At 38.8% G+C, this 26,332-nt stretch overlaps 1 protein-coding gene across 46 annotated transcripts in view; it reads left to right on the top strand.

Annotated features, from left to right (window-relative positions):
* ST18 (ST18 C2H2C-type zinc finger transcription factor) overlaps nucleotides 1–26,332 on the top strand; it is a 312,735-nt gene that overhangs the window by 271,694 nt on the left and 14,709 nt on the right. For 39 of the 46 annotated variants that reach the window (XM_026456232.1, XM_026456226.1, XM_026456222.1 and 36 more), the window contains 8 exons: nucleotides 1,446–1,691; nucleotides 8,401–8,516; nucleotides 14,003–14,065; nucleotides 14,837–14,905; nucleotides 18,447–18,509; nucleotides 18,611–18,691; nucleotides 19,579–19,800; nucleotides 25,455–25,543. In XM_026456232.1, the coding sequence (XP_026312017.1) occupies nucleotides 1,446–1,691; nucleotides 8,401–8,516; nucleotides 14,003–14,065; nucleotides 14,837–14,905; nucleotides 18,447–18,509; nucleotides 18,611–18,691; nucleotides 19,579–19,800; nucleotides 25,455–25,543 (949 nt within the window). The remainder of the gene's footprint in view (nucleotides 1–1,445; nucleotides 1,692–8,400; nucleotides 8,517–14,002; nucleotides 14,066–14,836; nucleotides 14,906–18,446; nucleotides 18,510–18,610; nucleotides 18,692–19,578; nucleotides 19,801–25,454; nucleotides 25,544–26,332) is intronic. The other 7 variants (XM_026456244.1, XM_026456243.1, XM_026456247.1 and 4 more) reach the window with 1 other exon arrangement.

Raw genomic sequence — 26,332 nt, 5'->3', positions numbered from 1 at the left:
TTAAACTATTTACTAAAAAGGGACAGAAAGATACGGCCAAAGCATCTTAGTACAACATATTAGAAGTGTATTTACCTCCCACAAATGTAGTAAAGCATATCTATCTCATAGGCTGAGAGATTGAAAATACGAACTTTGAAGGTAAAACAAGCAAATAAAAGAAGGGCTTTTATTTTCTAAGTCAGGCACAAGCAGCAAGCCCAGCTGACACAGACCGGTGGTGCCTGTTTGGGGGCTGGGAGTGAGGGTTGTTTAAAGGGAAGAGTTAAAACAAATCCCCTGGGAAGTATCTGGTTACCACAAGAGTTAAGGATCTTGCTAAATATTCAAAGAAGAGTGGCCAGCCAAAAGAAAAAAAGAGAGTAGCCAAATTATCAGGAAGTTAATTTTAAATTGATGGAAGATGGAGAAAATACCAGAAAGGTGTTATTTGACCCATTTAGAAAAATGACAGGCACCTTCCTCCGACCTTCGGAGAGTGACTGCATAGTAATGTTCACAATTCATGACACCACATGAGCCGTCCCAGTGTGTGAATCTTGCAGAACATACGAGGCACGTGAGCAGTTTGCTGGAGCTTGAACCAAATACAGAATGGGGTACTGTTCCTCCTGACACAGAAAAACAAAACCAAGAAATAACACATGGCAAAAGGTAGAAGGTGTCTCAAGAAGAAATATTGTGCAGTGAATTTAGTTTTAAGTCTCACACTAAATGTGGAGAAAATAAACCCTTTTATAGTATTCTGAAGTTTTCACTATAGGGCTTCAACCTCAGTCAGGCTGTCAGCTGCTACCCAAAGCACGCCCTCTATCACCACCGGGGTGAAGCGTGGTTTGCACTGTCTGCCTCCCTCTCCCTGCCCCCCACAATTAAGCAAAGCGTTTACGGCTCAAATAGCCTAGGGTAAAATGTCGCTTTTATATTAGTTTAATATTCCAATAAAAATTCTCTTCCAGCGGGTTATTTTTGCATATTTCTCATGTGAGATTAATATTATGATTTGAAGGGTTGGAAAGTTATACATGCCTTTTGATAAACACAAATGTGAATGCTTTAAATGATGAATTGGGAGTGATAATTCTGTAAACTAGAAAAGAAGATATAAATCTAAACTTGTAAATGTGTGTGTATGTGTGTATGTGTATATATATATATATTTTTTTTTCATAAAACCATTTTAGCCAATACATTTAGTATTTCGAGCATCTTATTAACATTAAGCTTACTTTGTTTAAACCCAGAAACACAAAGCTCACTAATGGGGCTGTTCTTAAAGTCTGCCTAAGAATTGAACATTACCCAAAGCAAATCAGAAAGCTAGATTTAAAAGCAGATATACTTACATAAAAGCTTACATTTAAAATGATCCCTTAAAAGCCCCACATGGCTAGGCTGTAACTGCAAACTGCTTAAATGTTTTTCTGTTTCCTGTTGTATACCAGGGAGCCGAAATAGAAGTGGATGAAAATGGCACATTGGACTTAAGCATGAAAAAAAATCGAATCCTGGACAAGGCTGCGCCCCTAACTTCCTCTAACACTTCTATTCCAACTCCTTCCTCTTCCCCATTCAAAACAAGCAGCATTCTGGTCAATGCGGCATTCTATCAGGCTCTTTGTGACCAAGAGGGCTGGGACACTCCTATCAACTATAGCAAAACTCACGGGAAGACAGAGGAGGAGAAAGAGGTATTGTTTCCATATGTCAATCAATAAGTTGAAGACAGCATGATTGCAGGGTATCACTAGCTCTTCCCTCGTAAATTATATTTCACCTTCCAGTTTAGATGATATATTTGTACCTCGCTTTAGATTTTGATAAAGTGATGATTTTTAATGCCAGAGGAAATTCATTAACAAATCCAACTTTCATTATTATCACTTGCCTCAAATAATGTCACTATAGTGAATTTTATTCCTATTAAGGCTGAAATTTTGTGCCCTGAACAAGAGACTATATTATCTATCCCTTCATATAACAGCTGTAAGGGGCAATGTATTGCTCAACATTGAAATGCTAGCTTACTAATTCTCTCTGAACCAGAGGGTTGAAGATGAAATCAAATCAGAGTCAAGTAAGAACCTTTGAGTCATGTCAGATTTCTTTCCATGGTTTTGTGAAGGAACTGTGTTAGCATACCTATGTATAGGTTCATTGTTTGAGGCATTGGATCGAAATGTTGGATGTCTAAATCAAATTATTCTTGAGGTCAAGGAGACCTATTTGTGTATTTGATTATCTTGGAGGTAGTTTTGGCCCCAAAAGCCAGATGGTGCGATGGTGCAGGAATCCATCTAACCTTTGCCTTACGGCTTGAGCCACCTGACTAGGCCTGATTAGCCATGGACTACTCAGTGTCATTCAAAAGAACTGATAGTCAGAACTCTCAATTGTTTAGACTCTATGTAATTGCAGATATGACCTTAATTATTACAGTAAGTAATCCTATTTAGCTGTTTGTCAGGGAAGTTGTTGATGGGCTTGCCAGTTGATATGTGTAAAGAACTGAAATAGCCATTCTCTGCAGAAGTGTGCAGTGCCTTTTACAACTTTTTGAAGTTTAGAGACTTTGGGTGGTGAGATCTAATTTGATTTTTGCACATGCTTAACATCTCAGAGTATAAGTCAACATACACAGTTTTGATCACAGGATTGGGCTGTTTTTCCTTCCCCTTTCCCTTCCCTTCCCTTCCCTTCCCTTTTCCCTTCCCTTCCCTTCCCTTCCCTCCCTTCCCCTCTCTTCCTCTCCCCTCCTCCCCTCCCTCCCTCCCTCCCTTCCTTCCATTCTGTCTTTCTTCCTTCTTTCCTTCAGCACAGTTTTGCCAACATCTCCAAGTCCAGTCAGTGACATGGGACCTGGAGATACAGCAATGAACAGGACACACTTCCACCATGCCTGTGTGCCACAGTCATGCGTGTGCTCAGAAGACTGATCTGTAACCAAATATACTGATAAACAGAGTAGCATGCACAGGCGCACAATGTGGAGAGGGAGGAATGGCTAACTGCATCAGGTGGCTGGGTATGGACCCCTGGAAGATGCCCTTAGCATCTGAGGCAGCCTGTGTGTCTCCACCACTCAAGCCATCACATGAAAGGATGAGGGGATTCACACACTGCAGCTTTTGATTCGATTCTCTCATACTGGCCTTAGTCATTTTATTCTGCTTGGCTTTTCAAAATTCACCCAAAGCATCCAAGGATGTCTTTAATTAATCTATCGTAGTACTATTTTAGAAGAATCATTTATTAAAATAATACATGTTTGACTATAACGAACATGAAACTGATGCATGCAAAGTATAAGAAGCTCGTTTGCCTTAAAAGACGACCACAAACTGGCAGGTGTGCATCTTTCCGCCGACCACTGTGCCACCTCAGACTTGTGCCAAAGAACAGAGGTTACACCTAATTCTGACTATGTGTATCATCTCAAAGTCTGTCAGTGTTCACATCCCTCGAGTATCCTGCACCTCTTGTCTGAAATGGAAGTAAGCAGTAAGCTAGGAAGTGGGGAGGTTAAGAGGCACAATTGTGATGAGATCAAAATTGTTGACACAGAGTTAGCTTCGGGTAAGGGAATGCCCTTCAACTCACATAACTGCTTCATCTCCAGCCAGGCCACTGTTGCTCAGATCATGGCACATTGCATCTACAGCCCTAAAGGGAAACCTGACCCTTAGCCCAGGATGTGTGGATGTGGGTCCAGTAGAAGTCCTTATGTTACAGGAAGGACAGTGTCTCGTGAGTTAAGTATAACTGCTTAATGCAGGTTCAAAATCCCAACATGTTCTCATTTCTGGGAGTATCTCAGTGCCATGTGCAGAGTGGCATTTGGGCTTTCTGCATTCATCCTTGTGATTATGGCGAATGCATTCACCAGAAAGTGTCAGGCATAAACATCCAATCCTGGGTAGTAACAAAACACATTTGCCTCAAGTAGGTTCTCGTCTTCATCTAGGGTGTCTTGCATTGTTTGACACTGATTATACTTTTGTGCCCTCAGCAACGATGTCAACATTGCACTCTTCATGTTCTCAGAGACCTGTTCCTATCACCTCCTTAGCCACAGTTCTTATCACCCAGAATGCCAGAAAATGAGATTTCGTAAGAAATATTTTACGTTACTTTTTAATCCTGCTTTTGCTTAATTTCAAAAAATCATTTGGATTTATCTTTGTAGCTTTATAGATTCGACTTGAGTATGTTTTTATCTCATGCATATATATCTGGGACAGTGCTTCATTTCCCAGCAAATTCATACATACAAAATGGGATTCTTTAGAGTGGATTTATGCTCTTTACAGAATGGCTTACTTACTCCAGGTCTGACAACACAGGCTTGGACTGCTACAGTTTTCAACCTAAGTATTGTGACATCTGGAATTTAGAAGCTATGTGGAAATTCAGTGTCACTAAGAGTGTCAGAGAGGACTTTGGAGATGCTAAGTGAGCTCTTGGACTCAATGTGCTTGCCCTAGGTTTGAGCTGACAGAATATTTGTCTAAGCTAAATGCTTATTGTCCCAGCTATCTGAACAGGGTGATTCATTGCTTGGGGACACTAAGGCTGGTGGAGACACACACATAAAAGTACTTCTGAATCACTCTAACTCCTGATACGGTTTCTCACCCTTGTTCTCTGTTCCCTCATCTGTGCCAAGGTAACCTACTAACAGTACTTTTCACATCCTGTTCTGAATCTTGAAAATGAAAAATGTAATGTTTGGTAGGTATTATTTTGAAAAATTAAATTGTATTAAATGTGCTCATTGAGAAGCTATCAGAGGGATACCATGTACAATAAAATAAAGATAAGGAACCTTTATACACAATATCTCATTATCCCAACAATCTTGAAAAGCAGGATGTTTATCAAATTTTTTAGAGGAGAAATTTGAACCTCAGGGAGCTAAAGTTGTTGCTCCTGGTCATATGAAATTAAGTCATAGGCCTAGAATTCCCTACAACGAAGAAAAAAAAAAAAAGAGAAAAAGATAAATGAGGAAAAGGAAAAGAAAAAAAAATCACCAAAAACTGAGACTGCTTAGGGAATATTGAGAAAAATTTAATAGGACAGACAAAAGAGAAGAATGAAGAAATGGCAGGTGGCAAGGTGTGTTGGCAGCAACAGCTGTCTAACGTGTTTCTGTGGGTGCAGGACTGGAACTCCTGTGACCCAGGCAAGTACACACGATGTGACCACAAAAACCAGTTCCAGGACTAGTCCTTTTTTGTCACTTTCCAGTGAGCTTCCCTGGAATAGCTACGTGTGTTCCAGACAATCTATTGTTCACATTTGGAGACTGGAATGTGGTATGTCCCTGCTCCCACCCACATCTTTCCCTTTGCCGCTTTCCTCTCCCCCACCACATAAGACACATACACAACCAGAAATTGAGTGATTATTTCTAATTCATTGTTATCTAGTTCATATGCACAACAGTTGCTTAATTTTGGTGGTAATTTTCAGAAAATATTGTCTGTCTCTCTCAGTGAAATAGCCTGTCCAGATGCCCCCTAAAAAAAATTCCTGAATCTGGAAAAAACTCAAAACATCTCGAAAGGAAAGTGTTGAGAAATAACTAGGGCTGTCACTTTCATTCAACTGTCAGTTCTCCAAAGATTTCAGGGCTTAGAATGTTAAGAGTGCCAGATGCTATTATCTGTTATTCATGTTACCATTATGTCCTGGTCTTTACTGAAATCAATATAAACTTCCATCTGTACGTTAAAGGAATTTCATTGCATGCATGTACTCTCTAAACACACACATATATACCACATCCTCTTTTACACAACCACAAAATAAAATTATTTTCAAAATTATACTTTAAATTTTGGGAAAAGATTTTTACAAATGCTATTGATTTACACTGGCTGCCGTTTAGGAATTCATTCAATATAAAATGCCTCCATAACAAAACTAATTATTTTAGTGACAGCCACCTGGATTTTAATACATATACTCTCTGCAGGTTTCTAAGGGTAGAATATTGAGCAAAGAAAAGGGGAAAAGACAGTTATTTCATAAAACAATTGTATGCATATGAGTCTGTGTGTTAAAGTTACAAAATATTTAAAAGGTCGTATGCAATAAAATTATCCTGTTGAAACATTGCCACATATTGCTATACCAAAATAAATAACATATATCCTGCAAGTTTTATGTTTATATTATTTAGTAAAATAATAACTTAAACTTTCATAATTGATTATTTCTTTCAAAATTCCCCATTCTCTTGCCTTCCATAATTATAGATTCAGGCCTAAAACAACAGCTAGAAACTTGTAATCATCTGTAAATATTCGGACTTTGTTCATAACTTTGCCATAAGTAATAAAATGGCTCTTTTTACTTTATGCCATTTTCATTAAAAAAAAAAAAATCAGCATCTAAACAGAGAAACAAAGGCTGTTCCATGTTGAGACAATATTGGATGTAGCATTTGTGTCTACTTTCAAAAAGCCAAGACATTTTAAAATTATAGTGGAAAATACTACTCAGGCCAAATCCAGATAGGACTAAATAAAGTGGATGGTGGAATTATCAGGTTTAAGGCCTTAAAATTTGGAATTTTTTTCATTTTAGCCATTTACAGCATAAAACTTTAAAAGGATAAGCGCTAATCATCTATTTTGCTGTAGATCCCATGGAGGCAGCATTAAACTAGCACCTCTCTTTGCATCCTAGTGTGGAATTATGATCAAGCACACATTTCTCTCTATTTTTAAATTGTGTATTTTTATCGGCTTCTATTTTCAAACATTTACCAGTAAAACAAATGAAACACTTAACACCATCAATAATATTGATAAATTGTCGTATATCAGGTTTCATTAATGTAATCTGAAGACAATGTCACTTGAGACAGTGTACTGATGTATTTACTACAATGTGCTCTTGTGTAAAATAATTGATCAAATTGTTATTCAAGTAATTAATTGAAAAAATTACATTTGCCTTGATGACTGAGATCAGTATTTAGAATTTTTCATTGGTTGGGAAAATCCAGGAATTTTGTTTTTTTTTTTTTTTTCATTGCTTTTGAATGTAGACTCAGAATTACTAAAATTATATTTTGCTATAGTATTTTTATATTCATTTAATTTAAAAAATATTTATTTTGAACAATTCAAAATAGTTTACTTACCTTAAATATATCAGTACTTTTGAGATTTAGAAGACGGTTTTTTTATATTAGTTCATCTGATTTTAATATTAAATCCAGAAATTATTATATTTACTGAATACAAGATTAATGATGAAAGTAAGCTAATTATGTGATCGAAAAAAACCCATCATTTGTTATCTGTGAAATAATACATCACTTGGTAAATAAACTCTTTGAAAAGATTAGTGAGTCTTCTTTATGAAATCAAGGTTGGTATTGAACTTAAGAGAAGAGCATGAAAATTAGGAACATCCAATAAGAAATTCCATCCAGGAAGGAAAGTGCTACAGGATACTAATTTAGCAAAATAAGTAATTTCAGAAAAACGGGAAGTAATACAAAAGTAAAAGGAATTATCCAGAAAGATCAAATTAAATGCCTAAATACTGTAGCCTCAGTTATTACATATTTAAATGAATAATTTAGATCTTAATTATTTGTACATTAAAAAGGGCATTCAGTTAACCAAAACTTCCCCCTTTTCTGCTTAAAAGTTTGTGTGATTCATTTTTGCATATTTCTTTGGCTTTACTGCTGTTATGACTGCTGGACATATAAGCAATTCCTGTGCTCTCTAGGGAGCATTCCTAATACAAGAAACCTTGAAACATAATAAAATACTAATTACATGGCTCAAGAAATACCTACCTCTGTAATCATATTTGCCAAAATGTGAACTTTTGAAAGGTGTTCCATACCAATTCCACTTTTTCATTCTTCTCTTAGGATAAAGATCTGTTACAACCAGGACATATTATTATCTCATTTATTTCTTTTTTTTTGAGATGGAGTCTTGCTCTGTCGCCAGGCTGGAGTGCAATGGCACCATCTTGGCTCACTGTAACCCCTGCCTCCCGGGTTCAAGTGATTCTCCTGCCTCAGCCTCCCGAGTAGCTGGGACTACAGGCACGCACTACCATGTCCAGCAAATTTTTGTATTTTTAGTAGAGATGGGGTTTCACCATGTTAGCCAGGATGGTCTCGATCTCTTGAACTTGTGATCCCCCTGCCTCGGCCTCCCAAAGACCAAGGATTACAGGGCATCAGCCACGTTCCCTGGCCTATCTTATTTATTTCTTATACAAATCCTCTAAGGTATTTCAGCCAAGTCCAAGTCCAAAGCCAAAACTCAATCCTGGACCCAGTGATTTTAAATCTAGTTGTCTTTCCAGTGTTCCCTAATGACTTCTGTGTTAGTTTTTGCTTGTTTGTTTCTTTTCCAGAAAGACCCAGTGAGCTCTCTAGAAAATTTAGAGGAAAAAAAGTTTCCTGGAGAGGCCTCTATACCAAGCCCTAAACCCAAGCTTCATGCAAGAGATCTCAAAAAGGAACTAATCACGTAAGTAGTGCCCAGTGCCATGCCCTCTAAGATTCTGGAACGAAGATTCAAGTTCATGACTTAGAGTTACAATATCCTGGCTTATACAGTTGACGTTAGGGTGATTTCTACCAGTCAGCAATTAAATGTTAGACATGCACCTCACCTGAGCTAAGTGGGTGTACATGGTCATATGCTAACAGAATTTAAAACCTGGTTATTAAAACCAAAATAAGATAACACAATTAGAATGCTTCTTAACCTGATAACCATTGACCTGCAGATCTAAGGGTTGACTTCGGGGACTCTACCAACCTTCTGACACTTGATGTAAATTGTTATTTGAGCAAGGGAGTTACTGGTTTTCATCACATTTTCAAAGGCGTTCTGAGGCCCAGAAGAGTTTAAAGGGCAGGGTACCCGAAGGCAGTAAGTACGAGTTATGTACTAGCGGGTGAATGAATGAATGAAATGCAGGAAACTGTTTCCCATGTGTGATTAAATATTAATCAAATCTACTCATATATAAATCTATTTAAAGCTGTCAGTTAATGAGAGTTTATAGCAAGGAGTAACGCATCCACTTAGGACAGGCCTGTACCCTCTCTTCTATATCCCTCATCAAAAATATGTTTAAACTTTTCAAAGAAAAAAAACTGTAAAAACCTCTCCTGACCCAGCTTCCACCTGGACTCTGTCTCCCCTTCCGTTTCCAGTTGAACATATCCAGAAAGTTGTTGCTACTGTGTGAGGCAGTTTCCCTCCTGAATCTTTCCCAGACAGATCTCCAGGGACCTTCGTTCCCTCAGCATCCCCTTCCCCTGTCAGGATCTTGGTCCTGGAGCCTCCTTTTCCTACTTGACAGGCAGCAGGATGCCACAGAACTGATCTCCCTCCTCCACAATCCACTGTCTACACTTGGCCTCTAGGATGCCTCACCTCTGGACTCTTCCCTCATCTCACTGCTAGCCCTTCTAGACTCATGTGTAGTCATCTAAAGAGTAGGGTGCCTCTAAGCTCCATCCTGGAACCCTTCCTTCCTGCTATCTGCACTCACTCTTGCTGAGGACTCCTTGGCTGCCACTCTGCTGTGACCTCCACATGTCCACCCACCACCCCACAGGAGCAGTGAGTGCTCCCCTCCCCCAGCCTCCCGCTTTGTGCTTCTTGCTTCCCCTAAGCACTCCAGGAATTAGGCAGGGCATTAGGCCTGCTGTTCCTTCTGCCCAGAATGCTGTGTCCAAGGCCTCTGCAGGGCCCACATCCTCTCCTCCCTCAGCACAGCTCTTCTCTCAAACATCACTTATGTGAGAGGCCTTCAGGCTATTGTGCTTCCCCACCCCCAGCCCTGATGCTCCCATTCCCAGATCTTTTCTTCACTTCACTCTATTTTCTGCCTCCCTCACCAAGAACAAAGCCTCAGAGGGCACAAAGTGGGTGCTGGGGGTCTTCTCTCCTCTGTCTTTGCTCTCTACCTTGTCCGCATCATTGGTTCATAATATTTATTGTGCAACCTCTTATTTCCCCTTATTTCCTCTTCTCTACCTTGTCCACACCATTGGTGTGTAATATGCACTGTGCAACCTCTTATTTACCCATCTACATGGACAGTGACTTGGGAGCAGGCAATACATTTCAAATGCAGGTGCCAACAACAGGGCCTTGCACATAGTAGGTGTTCAGTAAAAATTATTCCCAGTCTGTCATCGGATTGCCCTGTTGACATGTGAATGACTTTAAAATAAGCTTAGACTCTGCATTCCCGAAGGATTTTGTAGGCAAACATTACTGGCTGAAATAGCATGCTCCCTTATAAACTTGATGTCTGCCTAGGGCTTGGTGGTTGATGGTAAAGGATGGTTCCAAACATGCTGGAACTTAAATCGGATTGAACACTGTTTCAGGTTCAGTGACTTGAGACCTTAGAAGCCACTTCTAACTTTTTAGAAACTCCTTAGAAGCCACATAGGCCAGCCAGACACCTTTTCCCACGTGGACCTGCTGTTAGAAACTTTTCATCTTTGTGTATATTTTTTTCCATGTGTTATTTTTAATATCTTCAAAAATGGCAAATTTTTATCCTTTGAAGGTAGATTGTTGGAAATTGATAAAAGTCATCCCAAACTAAAGGTAGTGCAAAAGATTGAAAATTAACCTGCAATACCATTTTGGGTCAGAAAAATGAAGCATGATTATTTTGCAAAGGGCACTTCTCCATGGTGTGAAGGTAAATATAAAAGAGGAAGGATTTCAAAAAGATTATGAATGATTTTTGGAATATAATCATTCCAAAAATTCTTAACAAATTATTATCTCAGAGGCCTCATAGTTCATCCATTTTATTTTATTTTATTTTATTTATTTTGAGCCAGAATCTTGCTCTGTCTCCCAGATTGGAGTTCAGTGGTGTGTTCTTGGCTCACTGCAAGCTCCACCTCCCAGGTTCAATCTCCTGCCTCAGCCTCCTGGGTAGCTGGGATTACAGGGGCCCACCACCACATCCAGCTAATTTTTGTATTTTTAGTAGAGACGGGGTTTCGCCATGTTGGCCAGGCTGGTCTCGAACTCCTGACCTCAGGTGATCCACTCGCCATGGCCTCCCAAAATGCTGAATTCCATGCGTGAGCCACTGTGCCCAGCCTAATTCACGCATTTTAGACAGGGTGAGTGCTTTGATGGCTATCACTTATTTGCATGTGTCTGCCTTGGTATATTTGTTTTGTAAAAGTCATACTACATTCCATGTCACCCTGTCCTTATTATATTTTATTTTGTGTTTCTAACAATACCTTGATTACTTATCAAAAACTTTGTTTGCATTAGGACTTTTTGGATGTCACTAATTATCTTAGAATTTCCTTATGGTTTCAGCGCCACTTATTGAGAAAACTAGTTAGTTTCTTTCTTCCAATTTTTATATTTTCATCTGAAAACCTTCCCAAAATATATCACCCAACTAATATTGGCACATGTCATTATGTAAGATATTTCACTCTAGATTTGGAATTTAGTCTAGCTATCAAAATTCTAAACTGCAACTTTTCCCTGTATAACGTTGTCTCCAGTTCTTTCTTCATTTCTTGAACTTTTAATACCGCCAAACTTAAAAATAAATTATCAGCTAATTAAATGAATATTTTATTATTATATTTTATAGGTAATTTATAGCTGATGTTTAAAAACCGCTGGCACTTCTTGGCTTCTCCTGGCAATATTAATGGGCGTAACTTAAAAATATAAAATAGGCCAGGCGTGGAGGCTCATGCCTGTAATTCCAGCACTTTGGGATGCGGAAGCGGGTGGATCTCCTGAGGTCAGGAGTTCGAGACCAGTCTGGCCAGCATGGTGAAACCCCATCTCTACTAAAAACACAAAAATAAGTCGGACGTGGCAGTACACGCCTGTAATCCCAGCTACTCAGGAGGCTGAGGCAGGAGAATCACTTGAGCCCAGGAGGCAAAAGTTGCAGTGAGCCAAGATTGAGCCTCTGTACTCCAGCCTAGGTGACAAAGCGAGACTCCATCTCAAAAAAAAAAAAAAAAAAAAATTAACATATATACAAAATGCAATGCTATTTTTAACACTAGGTGGCGATATATTTCTAAAGTGGGAATTCCCAAGCAATTGAAACACCTCTCTGTATATTCCAGTTGTATAATGTTCAGAAAAGATTTTTTTACATTTAGTGAGTGAATGGCACTTGCAAGATAACTCAGTAAAAATGTTAATAACTGGTTTTTGTCTTTACTTTTTAGCTTATATTTATAGCTTTTACAGTTTTTTTTTCTGATATCTCATCCAGGAAAAGGGATGGGGAAAGGAGACAGAATGACTTAGCTTGGATCAGACCCTGAAAATCAACCATTCCTTTGAAAGATGGGAATGCTGTAACTCTTATAGTTTCTTTAGATACCTGAAAATGATTGGAAAGTGGATCACAGGAATAAAAATACTTAGAAAGTGATAACTCAGAAAATATAGGAATAGTGTTAGTCTATCCCAAAATGTCCCTTCAAAAAGCTAAAACCTGTATTCTGTATATCTGGATAAGGCCTTGCTTTAGGCAGGATGTCAAAAAAAGAGCAGATGCATGACTGGCATAGTTGATGTTCCCGTCTGATTATTGACACCACCGCAAATAACACTGAGTAGGCTGGGTTCCACCCGCTTATTACAAATGAGTGACTTTTGAACACCATCAGAGGAAACTAAATGACTGAGAAACCAAGGAATCTATTAATTGTGGAAGAAAACTGCTTCCTAACTACCTTCTTTCATGATTATTATTATTTTAGAGACGGGGTCTCACTCTGTCACCCAGGCTGGAGTACAGTGGCACAGTTATAGCTCACTGAAACCTCGAACTCCTGGGCTCAAGCAATCCTCCTGCCTCAGTTTCCTGAGTAGCTGATTACATTATTTTTACAACACACATAAGGTGGACAGGACATGACCAGGTTCTGAGATAAAATGAAATGCAGGAGCACAGATCTTAATGGAGAGAGATTCTTGGCAGATGGCCTGAGAGCCTATTCTTAGGCCAATGGTGAATTAATAGTTGTCTTTGCTGGCTTCAAGCTTTGGTTGAAATTGCTTGAATGCTTTACAGACTAAACTTCCTGCCTGCTTCATACTGTTAGCAACTTTCCCACCTAAAATATCAGTTTACATTTTAGTCAAAGGTTTTCAGTGTTTTCTAAAATGTTTATAAAGTTACTAGGCTGCCTTGCTCTTAAAAACTCACAAAAATTTCTTTCTGGAATATGTCATACAATTGGTGCTGGTATCATAGTAAAACGTGGGTTTCTAATATTTATTTTTTATAACATATGTGTTTTTCTTTTTCTTTTCTTTTTTTTCTTTTTTTTTTTTTTTTCTTTTTTTTTTTTTAGACAGAGTTTCACTCTTGTTGCCTAGGCTGGAGTGCAGTGGTGCGATCTCGGCTCACCACAGTGTCCGCCTCCCGAGTTCAAGCGATTCTCTTGCCTCAGCCTCCTAGTAGCTGGGATTACAGGCATGCGCCACCGCACCTGACTAATTTTGTATTTTCAGAAGAGACGGGGTTTATTCATGTTGGTCAGGCTGGTCTCGAACTCCCGACCTCAGGTGATCCACCTGCCTCCACCTCCCAAAGTGCTGGGATTATAGGCGTGAGCCACCACACCCAGCAACATATATATTTTTCAAATGAATTGAAACATCTTTGATTGCTAACTCACAACATCACTAGGACATCACTTTCCCACATCAATGGAATCAAATAATCGAATGTGATGTTGAAACAGATACTTAAGGAAGTAACTCATCATGCTATGATTTTTAGTTTTCTTTTAGGTAGTCCACTGGTTCTTATATAATATAAATCCTTGATACACTAGCTTCTGCATGTCCTATACTGTGTTAACTTATCTGCCACAGAGAAGCTACCTCCTCCATAATCTACTGGGCAGAGGAAATTAACCTGTGAAATGCGCTTGTCTCTAATGATGTATTTTCTATTGACTCAGCTGTCCAACACCAGGATGTGATGGAAGTGGCCACGTGACAGGAAACTATGCGTCTCATCGCAGGTACCCGATGACTTCATGTGCAGTCAGATTTTCATGGTCTTGTTCTATTTTAAATACTTATTCTCACCCTTTCTAGCTGTGTATTATCTGAAGCAGGAAATGGAGAGTGAGTTGGTTGGGTTTTTGGTTTATTTGGTTTGTCAGAAATAAAATTATGTGATCTAAAAATCATGATTCTTGATCAAAATGGTTTTCTGATCCTGTACTCCAGGTTATAAGTGAAAAGTTGAGTTCATGTCAGGCTTCGGTTCTGTGTGGCTTGAGGACTCATGTGGAATGAGGAATAAATACAACAGCGTGACTCAAATAGACCATTTGCCCTAGGGAAAGTAATACCCTCAACCCTGGGCAAATAACAAATTGAGGCATTCGAGAGATTAAACAGTGCAGAGGGGCTGCTTTAATCTTTCCACCTACTATCTCCATTGATGGGATTTGTCTTCCCTTTGGAAAAGCACCATCACCTGGTTGTGCAGCAGGAACGGACTCTGTGTGTGGGTGATCATTGCATCCTGAGCGTTAGAGCTGGGGAGTCTCATTGGGCTGAAGTCATTCATTTGATAAACAGAAACTCTGAGTCTATGAGAAACAGTTGAAGTGCCACCAGCCCAGACTGGTGAGAAAAGAAAAGCCAGATTCAAAGCCAGTTATTTTTTTTTCCCAATCCCCAGTCACCAATAATTTAACTTATGTTCACTACTCAGAACGCCATTTGACTCAGATTTGTATATGTCAGTGTTGTGTTGTGTTTTTTTCCTCATCCCTCTCTAGTGTTTCTGGATGTCCTTTAGCAGATAAGACTCTAAAATCCCTCATGGCTGCCAACTCCCAGGAGCTTAAGTAAGTGCGGGAAGCGTGGCCGGCTTGCCCTTCGTCCACACGGTAGGACCCTCTCGTTCAATGCCCATTCATTGCCCAAGTGATCAGCAACAAGCAGTATGTCCTGCCTGCTGAGATCACAGCAAATGCACTTTCTCACTAAAGCGCTGGGATGACTGAAACAAAATCACTGTAATTTAATTTAGTTAATTTGCTTGCTTTGGGAGCTTTGTATTGTATAATATTTTTTAAAAGAGTGATGTAATAAACACAATACTTTTTTCTGTAAATTTCAGAATCTATGTATTAAATCAGACCTGTGAAGGTGTCACAAAGCATACCTGCCATTTAATGTTAAGGAAATTGCATAATTCTTAACCTGCTGAGTATTTTGATTCATACAACTGCCTTTCACTTTGGGTGCCAAAAACAGTTTGGGTTCATTCCTGCCTCATCTACAAGATCTCAAAGTCACATGTATATTAACTTTTACTTAGTGATTTCATTTTTCCTGCTCATCTTCTTTTAATACAAAGTTCTTATTTGTTTATTTTCATATCTTATTACATTACATATAGAACAATAAACATTTATAATCTACATTTTACCTCCTTAGAAATATGATAGGGCATAAATTTTAAAAGATAAAGAAATAGGATTAAACAAAACTAATTAATTTTTTTACAAATAATAAAGCATTAGAAAATATGAGTGTTATTACATCTACTGGTAAAACAATATACATAGGTAGCAGCATCAGCGTTTGGTGTCTAAAAAACATGTAACATTTGACGTATTATATTTTCTTAGTGTTTTGTTAGTCTTTCAGTTTTTCAAGTTGTTTAAAATATTTTTATCTAAAAATTTTAAAAACTAAGTTTAGGAAAGAAGATGTGATAATGGACAGATATGAAAATTTGGAATCTTAGTACCAAAGATAGTAAAAGAAACTATGAAATATGCTTTTCTCATTTTCTTTCTTTTTTCTTTTTTTTTGAGATGGAGTTTCGGTCTTGTTGCCCAGGTACCCAGGCAGGAGTGCAATGACACAGTCTTCGGCTCACTGCAACCTCTGCCTCCCAGGTTCAAGCGATTGCTTGTCTCAGCCTCCTGAGTAGCTGGGATGACAGGCATGCGACCACCACACCCGAGTACTTTTTGTATCTTTAGTAGAGACAGGGTTTCACCATGTTGGCCAGGCTGGCCTCGGACTCCTGACCCCAGGTGATCTGCCTGCCTCAGCCTCCCAAACTGCTAGGATTACGTGAGCCACCGTGCCTGGCCACTTTTCTCATTTTCGGTGTAAAGTACAATTTACTGTGTCAGTGTGGATTTTAGAAGTCATTTTATTGACTTGCAGTTTTCTAGACTAAAATATAAGTAGTAAGTAGAGACTAATAATTAACAGACTGAAGAGTGAGATGTACCAAAATATCCTACTGAATCAGCTCTAAATTTCTACATTGCCACATCTTAATTATAGCTATTGGGTCTCTTAAATATTTTCTCTAAAACTAACTTCTAGAAAAATGTCGATAATACACTGAAAATATGTAAATTTAGACATCCTATAGCAATACTCATTATTTAATATTTTATGCAGCTTTCTAATAAGTAATGTCTTTGGTTTTTTTCCATAGATATATTTTTTCCATACAAGAAAATTTCTTCCATGCAAGAAAAATCAAAGAGACATTTTATTGACTTCTTGTTTAGATATTCATGGGGAGGCCGGGCACGGTGGCTCAAGCCTGTAATCCCAGCACTTTGGGAGGCCGAGGCAGGCGGATCACGAGGTCAGGAGATCGAGACCATCCTGGCTAACACGGTGAAACCCCGTCTCTACTAAAAAAAATACAAAAAACTAGCCGGGCGAGGTGGCGGGCGCCTGTAGTCCCAGCTACTCGGGAGGCTGAGGCAGGAGAATGGCGTAAACCCGGGAGGCGGAGCTTGCAGTGAGCTGAGATCTGGCCACTGCACTCCAGCCTGGGTGGCAGAGCAAGACTCCGTCTCAAAAAAAAAAAAAAAAAAAAAAAACAGATATTCATGGGGAATGCCCAAAAGCTGTTATTCAGCACAGATATTTCCATATCAATATGCTATAAAACCACTTTTTTACTAAAAAATGTTAATAGAGAAAGACCAGCATGTAAAACTTTCTTATTATGGAGGATACATATTATGTCTTTAAATGGTTGATAAAAGACTCAATGTAGGTTGCTCTGGTTAGCCGGAAGAGATGCATGCTCATTTTATATTACATTTGAAAAAAAAAAAAAAAAGGCATTTATTCCCTATTTTCTGACGCAGACTTGAATATAAATGAATTCTGTGAAAGTTCAGGGGAATTGAATTGAAGAAAAGGGATAGTAAACACATTTTTCTTTGGATTATCGTTTTTCTCAAATGGAACTTTTGATCTGAACCACAGTGTGCATTCAGAAAAGCAAATATTTTGTGATGGCCTCTAGTTTTTGTTTGTATTTGGGATTTTCTAAAAAAGACAACAAAAAGGTGAAAGTCTACATAAACTTTTATATTTAAGAATATTTTGAAACCTATTCCTAATCAGCATTCCTAGTAGAAATTGGATTCCCTGTCGTTTTTCACTTTTCTCATTCCAGATTTAATGGTTGATTGTTGATGTAGTTATTGATGGATTTTCCCCAAAGACTGTTTAACTTGGGCCATGAGGCAGGACAGACCAGGTGCAAATTACTGAGGTTCTTTGGTAATCCCATAAACGTTCCAAGTCTCTGCACTTCACATGTATCACTGTTGTTCATCTGAAATCAATGTATTATCATAGTGGCACAGCATATCAGAGAAAATAAATTATTCATAAAAATCATTTGGAGGCCGGGCATAGCGGCTCATGCCTGTAATCCCAGCACTTTGGGAGGTCGAGATGAGCAGATCACCTGAGGTCAGGAGTTTGAAATCAGCCTAGCCAACATGGTGAAACCCTGTCTCTACTAAAAATACAAAAATTAGCTGGGTGTGGTGGTGTGTGCCTGTAATCCCAGCTATTTGGGAGGCTGAGGCAGGAGAATCACTTGAACCTGGGAGTTGGAGATTGTGGTGAGCCAAGATCGCAGCATTGCACTGCAGCCTGGCCACAGAGCAAGACTCCATCTCAATAATAATAATAATAATTTGGAAAACTTTTCTTTTTACATAAAAGGTAAGAGCTTTGCATGATATAGACAGAAGTCCAGCAAAAGGTTGTGGACTGATTCAAGTCCCTTCTATATGAGGTTTAAAAAAAAGAATGTACAATAAATAACAACTAATCCATTGTCACTCAGTAGTCATATATCCTAAAAGATATTTAAATTGATTATTAACCAAAACATAATTATATTTAAGCAAAAACAGTCTCACACAAAAAGCAGCTCATTGTTTTTAGTTATATTTGGCTGTGTGACCCCGCCTCCCTCCATGTGAACTGCAGAGACTTGGAACATTAATGTGATTACCAAAGAACCTAAATAATTGGGGTGTGACCCCCGCTCCCTCCACTACAACCTCTTGGCCCATGCTCTCTTCCTGTGCCTTCCAGGTGTCCAACCCCAGGCTGCGATGGCTCGGGGCACGTGACTGGAAACTATGCTTCCCACAGGAGGTAGGATTAATCCTATTTCTGAGATGTGGAAATGAACTTGTCGGCAGCAGTCAGAGAGATCACATAATTTTATTTTGTTCTTTGTCGGGTCCCTATTTCAGCTTGTCCGGATGCCCTCGTGCAAGGAAAGGTGGTGTCAAAATGACCCCTACCAAGGAAGAAAAAGAAGACCCTGAACTGAAGTAAGTGCAACAGTTGAGACACGGGGGTCAGCTGTCTCTTGCTGGCAAAATGGGAGGGACCTTGGTTGGGATACAATTGAACATAGATTGACTTTCCGGGAAGGTGTGCCCTGTTAAATATAAGCAAGAGTCGAACTATTTGGTGGTTTGAGAAAAGTTTCCAGTTTATAGCTACATTTCCACAGCTCTTTGATAATGCAAAAGATTTTTTTAAACAAAAACAGTTTCACACATTTCTCAATTGTTTTAAAGGAAAGTAGTATTGTGGAAGTGCTATACACTAATAAATATGGCAGCATTTTTCCCCTGAAACTTTAATTTTGCTTAAAGAGAAATTATATCTAAATTGAATTCCTTCCTCTAAGGAAGGTCATGGATGATATATGCAGATATACACATAGAAATTTAAGTTGTTTTCTCAACAACAGTTCTAAATGCAATATTTAAACATTTAGAAACCTAAATTCCAATTCTATGAGTAATGTGCTATGTAGCATCTGTCAAGACAGTTAACGTGTTATACCTTTGGTCCTTGGAAGCAACATAACATAGTCTTTATGTGATTGGCTCTAGACCTAAAAAGTGTGGGCATGAACTTGGCTCTACTTCTTATAAAATGGGCGGCAAGTTACCTGAGCTCTCTAAGCCTCGTTATTCCTCATCTGCAAAATGGGAAAATAATACTCTCTACCCAGTAGATCGTAGTGAATATTAAGTGAGATAGTACGTGAAAATCGCGTAGCTCAGAGCCTGCTTATGCAATGCTGTTTTGCTAGTTATGTTGGCATCTTTTATTAAAACTCTATAATTGCATGGCTTGTTCTCTGGAGAGCATAGGACTATCACTGCCTTCTTCCCGGCTGGTAATGTCTCTGCTTTCTCTCTAGATGTCCTGTGATAGGTTGTGATGGCCAAGGTCACATATCAGGTAAATACACGTCACACCGCACAGCTTCTGGCTGTCCTCTGGCTGCCAAGAGACAGAAGGAGAATCCTCTCAATGGAGCCTCCCTTTCCTGGAAACTGAACAAGCAAGAGCTACCACATTGTCCCTTGCCAGGCTGCAATGGGCTGGGCCATGTAAATAATGTTTTTGTCACTCACCGAAGGTAACATGAGTTTTCTGTCTTTTTGTTGTAGTGTTGTGATCACCTAGTAGTGTGTCACCTAGGCTGCCTTGGGGAGAGGGTTGTGAACAACCCCCTAAAGGTTGTTCACTGTAACAGTTGAGATATCATAACATGAAGTCTTGTTATATAGATATTGGATGAGCATGAAGAATGAAAAATGTTATTTTCTCTATTTCTTAAAATTACTACACAGTTTTCAAGTGCTCTAGAAAATGTAGAGTTGGTTTTATTTGTATTCTAAAATATTGCTTAGGCTGCTATTTCTTAATGGTTCAGTCATTTAATGGTTTACTTCAGTTCCAAGTCGTGATATCTCTTCTATTATGTTATATAATTGCAAACTTTCACTTTATGTATTTATAGAATTCCCCCTGTCTTATGGACTGGCTCAATTTGGGGCCAAAATTGTAGTTACTTTGCTACTGGGAGGGTGTGACTCATCCGCAGCAGCCAGAAAGAAAATGCCACAGTGACTGCAAAGTGAGCAGCAGGATACAGGAGATATGGAAACCCTTTTGTAGTTCCCAGTGACTGAATTCCTTTACCACCGAGTGTCACGTATTCAACCAAGCCCTTTGTTGGGCAATAGTAATCTTTGTCCAGCTTTTTGGTTCACATTCCACCTAAAGGAAAAGATTAGAAGCTTCCCTACATATTTCTGCCATCAGTGGGGTCCTGTCTCATCTTTTGGGCCACTGTACATGATGCTGGTTTAAAATCCAATGAAGCTTTAGGAAACCATTGATGTTTTGTATATGAGCAGTGTAAACATTGAGCAAAATTGGGGCTTTTTGAGATTTTGCTCAGTTCTAAAGATATATATGGATGATATCAGAGAATAAAGCCTTTTTTTATTTTCCAGGAATTGCTTGTTTGAAGGTGTTTAAATATTCAGTAAAACCTGTTTATGGAGAAAACTTGACTTTTTCAAGTGCTTTATTTTTTGATGGTTTTCAAATGTAGACCTATGTCTACAATAGCACACATTATTTTATTCTGAGTTTGAATTATTATTTCATATTCAGGAACTTCACTCACAAATCAAGTGTGCCTAATGGCACATTCACTGTACGGTAGCTTGACTTCCTTGTAATGACCTCAGTAATATCAATATTGATATTGCTAATGAAATATTAATGCTGTACTGTGGTGAGCACATCCCTCAGTTAGCAATAATGAAGTTATCTTTAAAAATAGTGGAGAAGTTTTAAATGATGATGCCAAGGCTTGGTGAGGATGTGGAGCAACAGATACTCCCACACTCTGTGGGTGGCAGAGCAACTGGTAGTGCCACTTTAAGAAGCAAATTGTCTTTAAAGACTCAAGTTGAAAACTGAACTATGCACTTGCCCCAGCACACAGCCAGACTTATGCCCAGAGGATCTCTGCCTATGAGAACCTGGAGGTCTGTCTGACCACATCTGAGCAGTGCTGCTCTACTAACTCCACGCTGGAAACAGCCTTGGTGCCCACTAACAGTGGAGTGGGGAAATAAGTAGTGCTTATTGGTGGTGGTACATGCTTGTGGTCCCAGCTACTCAGGAGGCTGAGGCAGGACGATTGCTTGAGCCTGGGAGTTTGAGGCTGCAGTGAGCTATGATTGCTCCCCTGCACTCAAGCCTGGTGGTAGAACAAGACCCCATCTCTAAAAAAAGAATATCCTTTAAACTGCAAATACACATCGTAGGTAGCTGTTTACATATTATGTATTTCGTAATGAGAGAAACAAAATTCTGATTTCAAAAATATAGGCTGCAATATTAACGCCAAGGTACTATTTTCTTTCTTTCTTTTTTTCATTTTCCTTTTTTTTTTTTTTTTGAAACAGAATCTCACTCTGTCACCCATGCTGGAGTGCAGTGGCTCAATCTCGGCTCACTGCAACCTCTGCCTCCCCAGTTCAATGATTCTTCTGCCTCAGCCTTCTGAGTGGCTGGGACTACAGGTGCACACCACCACACCAGGCTAATTTTTTAATTTTTAGTAGAGGTGGGGTTTTGCCATGTTGGCCAGGCTGGTCTCGAACTCCTGACCTCAGGTGATCTGCCCACCTTGGCCTCCCAAAATGTTGGGATTACAGGCATGAGCCACCGCACTCAGCCTCCAAGGCTTTATTTTCTAGGAGATGGAAAGCAGTGAAGAATGTAGACAAAGGTAATTCAGATTTCAGCATTCTTGACTCAAAAGTTCTCTTGCAATTTAAAATATTTAAGAAATTGGATTTAATTTGGGGTATTCTCTTTAAGGTGGAATACTCTTTCTTTTCTATGTGTAGAATTTAATGGAATTGAATTTCTCTTGTGATTTCAAATATTTAAGAGACTGTATTTAATGTGGGGTATTCTCTTTAAGGTGGAAAACTCTCTTTTCTGTGCATATAATTTTTTTTTTTTTTTTTTTTTTTTGAGACGGAATCTCACTCTCACCCAGGCTGGAGTGCAGTGGTGCTATCTCAGCTCACTACAACTTCCGCCTCCCAGGTTCAAGCAATTCTCCTATCTCAGCCTCCCAAGTAGCTGGGACCACCATACCCATTTAATTTTTTGTATTTTTAGTAGAGGCGGAGTTTCACCATGTTGGTCAGGCTGCTCTCAAACTCCTGAACTCAAATGATCCGCCCACTTTGGCCTCCCAAAGTGCTGGGATTACAGGCACGAGCCACTGTGCCAGGCCTATGTATAGAATTTAATGGAACAATATCGCAAAACACCTGGCTTACGCCTGGCACACAGTAGGGGTTCAACACAGATGATCGCCTTTCCTGTTTGTGAAGATAATATTAAGCCTATGTGTATATATGCAGGATGACTTATATGACTTGGAATATAACTCACAACTGGCTTTTATATGTTACAAGTTTGGTTCTGAAATCTCTGAGGTTGTTCGTATTCTTTCCTATCACTTGTTACCTAAAAATAGCTGACACGTATTTGGGGTTCTCGCCCATAGACAGCACTGTTAGAAGTGGCTTGCATGGTTTATTCCTTTAAACCTTTACAAAACCCTGTGAACTACAGGTATTATAATTATCCTCAGTTAACAGAAGATGAAACAAGCACAAGAAAGTTATGGAATTGCTTTGAATACAGGTTGGCATGCTAGAGCCAGTGTCATCCTGCTTCCCCTAAGGTTTAATGGTGGGTCCTCACCATGGGCCAGGCACCAAGCTGAGGTGTCACAGGCACCAGTGCATAGACATTTTCTCAACCAAAATGGGAATAATTACAAAACACACTTTGTAGGATGGTTAAGAACAATTTGACCCACACACTATATCCATATTATATTTATATAATAACTACTTTCAAACCTTGCTTTAAATCTCTATATGACAAAATATTTCCTTTGAAAAAAATAGCAATCTGAGAAGATAACTGATATGTTAAAACACACACACACTGACACACACACACACAATTATGGATATTTTTAGCTTTAAAATCAGAAGTCCTGTGATTGATAGAACTCATTTAGTGCTACGCCATATCTTTGTGATTTTATTGAAGCTTATTAATATATTGTAAGCAATTATGTTCACGACATACATTGTATCACCTGCTATTTTGCTTTAAGAAGGCAGAGGAAGATATAATTTAAAATTGCAGCTGGGCACCGTGGCTCACGCCTGTAATCCCAGCACTTTGGGAGGCCAAGGCAGGCAGATCACTTGCCGTCAGGAGTTTGAGTCCAGCCTGGCCAATATGGTGAGACCCTGTCTCTACCAAAAATACAAAAATTAGCCAGGTGTGGTGGTGCGCACCTATGATCCCAGCTACTCAGGAGGCTGAGGCAGGAGAATTGCTTGAGCCCAGGAGGTGGAGGTTGCAGTGAGCCAAATTGTACCAGTGCACTTCAGCGTGGGTGACTTAGTGAGACTCTACCTCAAAAAAAAAAAAAAAAAAAAAAAAAAACCCTCACTATGTCATAATAGAATGGTAATTTTGGTCAAAACCATAGAAGGCACATTTTTTTTCTGCCGTTCTAATATGGAGCCAAATACCTCAGCCTCTTAACATCTGCCTTCAAAAGGAAAAAGAACTTTTAAAATGCTTTTCCTGCCCATTTTTTTTTAAATTTAAGATTCATTTTACATTCTGGAAGATATGAAAACTCTACATTGGAAGATACAAAATCAAGTGGCATTTTGGAAGCAAAGCCTCTCTTTCATAACTATATTCTTTGCTTCTAAGTCATGTAATTATTGATGGAAGCTTCATTAACTTTTCCACAACACTGTGTCACCCTGAAAGTTTTCCGGCATGTTGTCTGAACAGAGTAGATCCTTTAAGGGTGAGGATCAGAGAAGTTCTAATGAGATATTAATATCCATTATGTTACAAATGGACTTACTAAAGGTCACCTTTGAATATCCAGTTTGCCAAATAAATATTCATGATTATTTTCTCAGAATTCAATATGTGACATAAAACAAGACAGACGTGCAAACTCCCCGTAAAACAGATGTATAGCTTATCAAATTAGGCAAACTGCATACCCTTTTCTATATATGTAATAGCATATGTCTATTATTTTTCATATTTCATAGACTCAGTGTAGAATAATTAGTATTCTTGAAAAACTACAGTAATTAAGCACACATTTTTTAAGGGCTTTGCTTCAGAAATATTTTCTTTCACTCTGCCAAATGTCCCAAGCTTCAGGGTGAAATGATTGCTTTACAGATGAGTTGTAACCAACTTTCTGCAGAAAAAAAGACTTTAAATGACTGATTATGAGCATCACTATTTTGATCTAAAAATTGTTTCTACGAAAACACAGCAAGATTGCAAAAGAATTAATGGCTGGATAGAACAACAAAATTATCTGATCATAAATGATGAAAAGCAAGTTTTCTTCAATGTTGTCATTTATCATGCTGGTGCAATTTAAATAAAACAGATGACATTAAGGGAAAGAAACCCTGCTGAAGAGTGCCACTGCTAAATGGAAAGGGTTAGAAACACCACTGCAGTGTAGTAGACTGCCTCTGCAGTGACTGCCTCTGAATACACTTGTGGCGGCTCCTCTTATTCTCCTTCCAGGGTAGAGATTTTTTTTTAATGAAAAATGTTGTAAAAGTTAAAGAAAAAAAATAAAAACTTTCCCATAACCAAACTGAATTTGCCATGGGGGCGTGGGATAGGGCTTTATTTTGGCTTGGATTAATTTGAGTAATTCTACAAAGATCAAGGAACATTTTACATAAAGGCAGGAAGAACTAGATTCTGCTTTATTACTCATGGAATTTTGACTAATTGGGAACAATTCTTATTCATAATATGCATGTACAATTTCACATTTACAGAAAATAAAGTAACCACTACTAAACAAAAGAACATACTTAAATGCAGATGAATAGCAATTTAACAAAATAAATTAAATAATAATTGTGTGTCAGCACTAACTATTTGTACCTTGATTTAAGGAAAGAAAGCAAAACATTTTACATTATTTGAGGGCATTTTGCCTTTGCTTTAATGGGTGTGTATTCATTACTCTCTACAAAGAGACTATGGGTTATAATGTAATTAATCGGCAGCAAAAACACGAATAGTAGGTTGTGAATAAAACATCTTAATGTTTATAAGAAATAATATACATGTCATACATTAGTACAATTTCTATTTTCACAGCTTGTCTGGATGTCCTCTCAATGCACAAGCTATCAAAAAGGGCAAGGTTTCTGAAGAACTCATGACCATCAAGCTCAAAGCAACTGGGGGTAAGAGTGCAGGGCTGGCTGTCACCACCTCCTCCAGGGTGTAGACCCTGGCTCCCTAAAGGGTTTCGTGTGTCAAAGTATTCACTAGATGGGAAGCATAATGTTAATGTACAAGAAGAAAGGTTTCCTCAGATTTGAACTAAAATTATAACCTTGTTTAAAAAACAATATTTTGGTGTCTTCCTTATTTTTAAATAAGGAGTGATCTCCAACAGAGAAAGTCAGGCTGTGGGGTATGATGGATTAAGATACACTGGTGGTTGGCAGGGCATGCCGGTTTATGCCCGTAATCCCAGCACTTTGGGAGGCCAAGTATAGAGGATTGCTTGAGGTCAGGAGTTTGTGACCAGCCTGGGCAACACAGCCAGACCACATCTCTTAAAAAAAAAAAAAAAAAAAAAAAAAAGCCCAGTGTGTTGGTGCACACCTGTAGTCACAGTTACTCTGGAAGCTGAGATGGGAGGATTGTAGAGACAAGGAGCCCAGGATCGAGGCTGATGTAGTGAGATATGATAGTGCCACTGTACTCCAGCCTGGGCAACAGCAAGAGAACCTATCTCTAAACAAAACAACAGCAACAAAGATACACCAGTGGAAGCTGTGTCCTTCAGTCTCTCTCACATGTGTGTTCTCTCTCTCGTGTGTGTTTGTGTGTACGTGTGTGTGTATGTGCACATTTTTCTGGTATAAATCCGCTATAAAAAATTCAGGAAGCAATTTCTGGCATCTGTGTTTGAATCTTTCAATTGTGTTCTTCTGTGCTCAACATGATATTTTTATAGAGATTCT

Source organism: Piliocolobus tephrosceles, chromosome 7 (genome assembly GCF_002776525.5).
Source record: "Piliocolobus tephrosceles isolate RC106 chromosome 7, ASM277652v3, whole genome shotgun sequence".
Classification (NCBI taxonomy): domain Eukaryota; kingdom Metazoa; phylum Chordata; class Mammalia; order Primates; family Cercopithecidae; genus Piliocolobus; species Piliocolobus tephrosceles.
Note: the sequence above shows the minus strand (reverse complement) of the source record. Positions and strands in the feature narration are given on the sequence as shown.